The sequence below is a fragment of the Austrofundulus limnaeus genome, unplaced genomic scaffold (assembly GCF_001266775.1).
Source record: "Austrofundulus limnaeus strain Quisiro unplaced genomic scaffold, Austrofundulus_limnaeus-1.0 Scaffold1137, whole genome shotgun sequence".
NCBI lineage: Eukaryota > Metazoa > Chordata > Actinopteri > Cyprinodontiformes > Rivulidae > Austrofundulus > Austrofundulus limnaeus.
In genome coordinates, this window is record NW_013953539.1 from 47,857 (window position 1) to 52,173 (window position 4,317).

At 38.4% G+C, this 4,317-nt stretch overlaps 1 protein-coding gene across 1 annotated transcript in view; it reads right to left on the reverse strand.

Moving 5' to 3' along the window:
• Positions 1–4,317, reverse strand: part of atr (ATR checkpoint kinase) — a gene marked incomplete in the record, with an annotated part of 43,912 nt that overhangs the window by 22,619 nt on the left and 16,976 nt on the right. The window contains 8 exon segments of the mRNA XM_014030896.1: positions 294–500; positions 596–721; positions 807–900; positions 1,992–2,135; positions 2,234–2,364; positions 2,470–2,565; positions 3,280–3,369; positions 3,505–3,600. Coding sequence (XP_013886350.1) covers positions 294–500; positions 596–721; positions 807–900; positions 1,992–2,135; positions 2,234–2,364; positions 2,470–2,565; positions 3,280–3,369; positions 3,505–3,600 — 984 coding nt within the window.

Genomic DNA, 4,317 nt, shown 5'->3' on the forward strand with positions numbered 1-4,317 from the left:
AGAGTCGATCATCAGATATTGTCCAAGATTAACCTTCAGGGTAGATATAGCTCACTCACACTGAGGACCTATCCACATATTCATTTACCCAGAATGCTATGTTTGTAAATAATATGGCTCCGTCTGTGTTAAAATATGTTTTTAAAAATTTACAAAACTAAACAGCCTACAGTATTTTTAGTCTTTAAATGTTTATCAAATAAAGTCTAAGGTTACAACTAATCAGGGATCCCTTTCAAAAGATCAAATGTCTTGTTTTGTCTTATTTAAAAATAGATTTCAGCTCAACAAACCACAAAGGTGTTGCGGTTGCCGTGGGTGTGTGCTTGCGACAGGTCCAGACGTCCAGGATCCACGGCCCCCAGCTCGCCCAGACACTCCCCGCAGAGGAGCCGGGCCTCCGGGGATGAGTCCTGGCAGCCCTTCAGCAGCACGGACACCAGGCTGGAGATGACCGGCTCCACCGCCTCACTCGCGCACACCTGCCGCAGCAGCCATTCCTGCAGCACACAGAGACATGTTTGTGGTGCYTTTTTTTTTTTTTTCACRTGGAGGGATGATGCTTCCTCTAACGACGTGTTGTGTGTTTGTGCACCTGGTTGCTGTGCATCATGTCTCTGAGGCTGGTCAGCGCATGGATCCTTACGTCCACGTTCTCGTGCTGAACGGCTCTCATGGAGAGCTGCAGGGCTGCGGCCAGGTCGCTGCTGCTGGATGTCAGCTAGAYGGGAAAAATACAAWTAAAAACACTAAATTATTTAATGTTTGTCCTTCTACTCAACTATCATCATAACCTGAAGACAAACCTTCTTGTAATTTTGCAGGACTGTGTGAATATCCTTCAGCTCAGAGTGGTCCGGTAGAAAATAAATCTCATGAAGGTAGTCTTTGACTTCTTCTCTGTGGTGATAGGAGTGAGATAGAAGTGAGAATTAYAGATCTGCAGGCAGTAAAAAGAACTGGGGCACTTTAAGATCAAGTTAAAAATAAAATAAAATCTCAGTAGAGCAGAGCCATTTAACGAGCTATAATAAAAGCATAATTAGTTTAGCTTAGCATGTCTCTTTTGTGCCTGAAAGTAAAGTTTTTTTCTTTCAATTTGCCAACAGTAACCAGTGTTTGTTCATCTTAATAAAATAGTCATAAAATAGTCAAAGTCTATTTTTTGGCAAAATTTATGGTTTTGCCTAAATAATCTCAGTGATAAAACTGCCTACRCCCTCAGATTAATTCTACCTCTTTAAGATAATATCTTAAGACTTAAAGTGCCTGTGACATGCCTATTCTTCAAATACAAAATGTCAAAGAAAGCATCTTTATACTTAAGAAAATTGACATAATACACATGATTTTACCTATTTTGTCACATAACTGGCCTATTTTCTAAGCCCTAGTTGTAAACGACTCAGCTACAAACATCAAATCTGAGCTCAGTATATGTAAAACTCATTTTTTATTGGCTAATGTGGATGTGGCGGCCATCTTGAATTGAATTGGCTCCAAAAGTTAACTGGTTGGAGACGTATATCCAATTTTTATTTCCTGAATGTTTCATTTAAATTTGTTCAGTGGCTCAGGAGGGATTTTGCTGACAAAGAGTCAACTTTTCAGCTACCTGTTAGTGGTCAGAGGATGTGTTTGGGATCAGACTCAGGTGACACTAAAGCAAAAACTAAGTCAATATTGGTGGCAGCCATCACTTCTCATTGTGTATTAAATAATTACATTCTGCAGTTTTAATACATTTCATTGGTTTATAAGATATTTTAGTAACAGACAGACACAGATAAAAAACATAATTGTGCTTCTCAAATCCTTAGTATTTTTTATAAATAACTTGCTGAAGTTGAACAATTTTCCAGTCAGTAACAACATAGATGTGACAGTTCATACATAAGATAAAAATAATAATTTACAGTCAGTTTTACAGGTGAGAAGTTGTACTGTTGGGGTTTTAAAGATGAATGTGAGMGCATCTTCTTAGACGTCACCTGTTTTCCAAGATGAGGAAACGGATGATAGCAGCAGTTTCTTTAGGCTGAAGTGGGATTAATGGGAGGAGGGCAACGATAACATGACTCAGCAGAGGGCCTAGGTGCGAAGGCTCCACACTCCTCACAAAACACTCCCACGTCCTGTCGGCAGGATATCAAAACAAACGTGTTAGATTACGTGGAACTGACATTAAAAGCTTCGTGACTTTCTGAAGATGTGGTAGTGTGAAGACGCTGACTGGCAGCAGAGCAGAGGGAAGTCTTCTCTGTAGCGCAGGCCGGTGCGGAGCGTCGTCATCATCTTCACTCGCACCGAGCTGATGTGTTTGGAACCCATCAGGCGTATCAACGCAATCACACTCATCAAAGCCTAGACATGAATCAGGCGGGCTTTTATTTTGAAATGTAAAAAGCAGAGCTGTGTTGTAACTCAAACATAACATAACTTTTGTTTGGTCGGTTTCAGATGACTCACCAGCTTTTTCCGGTCCTTTTCTCCTGCACCGGAGCTGAGCAGCTGCATATTGAAAAAAGCAAGGATCCCCAGCAGCTTTGGCTGCAAGTAATCAGCCTGGAAGTACCAGAACAGAAAGACTAGTCAGGTCTGAAGTGGTTGAGAGTTATTTTAAAGTAAATTAAAGTGCAATATTTTTTAAACTTGTGAGCCATTGTTTAAAGACGTAAAAGAGAAAAAAGTAAATCACTTCTTTGATTAATGCCAGGTTAAAACTGGGCTAAAAATTACATAAATAACTATTCAAACAAATACTTTGAACCTTTAATAGAGTATAGTCAGAAGATTCTCGCAAAGTATCAAAATAAACACAGGACTTGATTCATCTGRCAAAAATCATGTGATCARTGATGTCAGAAGCTTTGATACCTGATTCAAAGGTTTAAGAAGTGGATCATTTGTGGTGTGCTTTGGTGGCAAATTGGGGCGAAACATGACAAACCAACAAGCAGCTACTAGTGAGATATGGAGCCTGACAACATTGTTTTATGAGTTTATTTTAGAAGTTCAGAAGCACTTTTACCCCAAGAACAAAACCACAATACACTATATATAAGTTGATCTCACAGTAAACAAACTGGTAAATCTGTTAGGTGTACAAATTTTAGAGACGCCATGCCATGGCACGCACTAAAACACATTTATTCATTAAAATCATTTATCAAATAACCATAACTTCTAATTTTACCCACAAAAAATACATGTTCAAAGCAACRCAATGACAAAAACGTCTTACGATGTTAAAAAAGCAAAATAAAGTGAGTGATATACCATGTGCTCCGGGGTGGTGATGTCTCGTGGACCCTGGTACGGATCATCATTAGACGCAAAGGAAGCCAAGATTGCTAAACCGTTGAACACCTGCCGATAAATTCAGACACGAATGTGAAAAACAACTGTTTTCAGTCCACCTATGAGATTAAATACAGAGTTTACATCATGGATAAAAGGCAAGGGAACAATAAGTATGAGGATATTTGAAGCTGTCGTGCGAACCTGTTGGTAATGTTCTCCCAAACGCAGAAGCAGCTCGTTGTGAAGGCCCTGGAAGTCTTGTCGTAATAAAGAGCCAAGTTCAATTTCTGTTTCACGCTGAAGGAAGAAGAATCATCTTCAGTGTTACTCAATCAACACATAACAGGGGTGTCCTGATGCAATCTTTTCACTTCTGATACGATACCGGTATTAGATTAGATTAGAGAGACTTTTATTGTCACCGTACAGAGAGCACAATGAAATTACAGATATTGCTGCCTTGAGTACTGGCCGATACAGATATCGACTCGATATGATGTCAGAAGGAATTCTACGTACTTTTTTATCTTTTTCGTAGTGTGGAATGTTAAAAAGTCTTGATCRGATCAAACAGTGAACAATAATCAGCAGCAGTAAGTATGAGAAACACCAGTCCCATTTTTATTAATTAATGGGTTACATATTTTTCTAACTTAAACATAAGAATATTCTTCAATTAAAWACAATAAATAAATGAAAAATAAAAAGAAGACCCTGAAAAATTATCTCAATATATAAAATAAAAACAAAATGTACTTTTAAATTGTAAAATAACTATTCAGGGTCACTTTAGTTATTTAAGCTTGATCCGAGGGCAGCTGGATAGTTATCCAGAGCAGACCACTGGAATGGACTGCTTGTATCGGAGTGCTAATATCTGAGATTTTAGATGCAGGCCAATATAATCAGATGTTAAAGGAATCCCCGATTAGTTGTAACATTAGACTTTATTTGATAAACATATATTTTACCTGTAAAATAAAGACTGTAAAAATACTGTAGGATGTTCAGTTT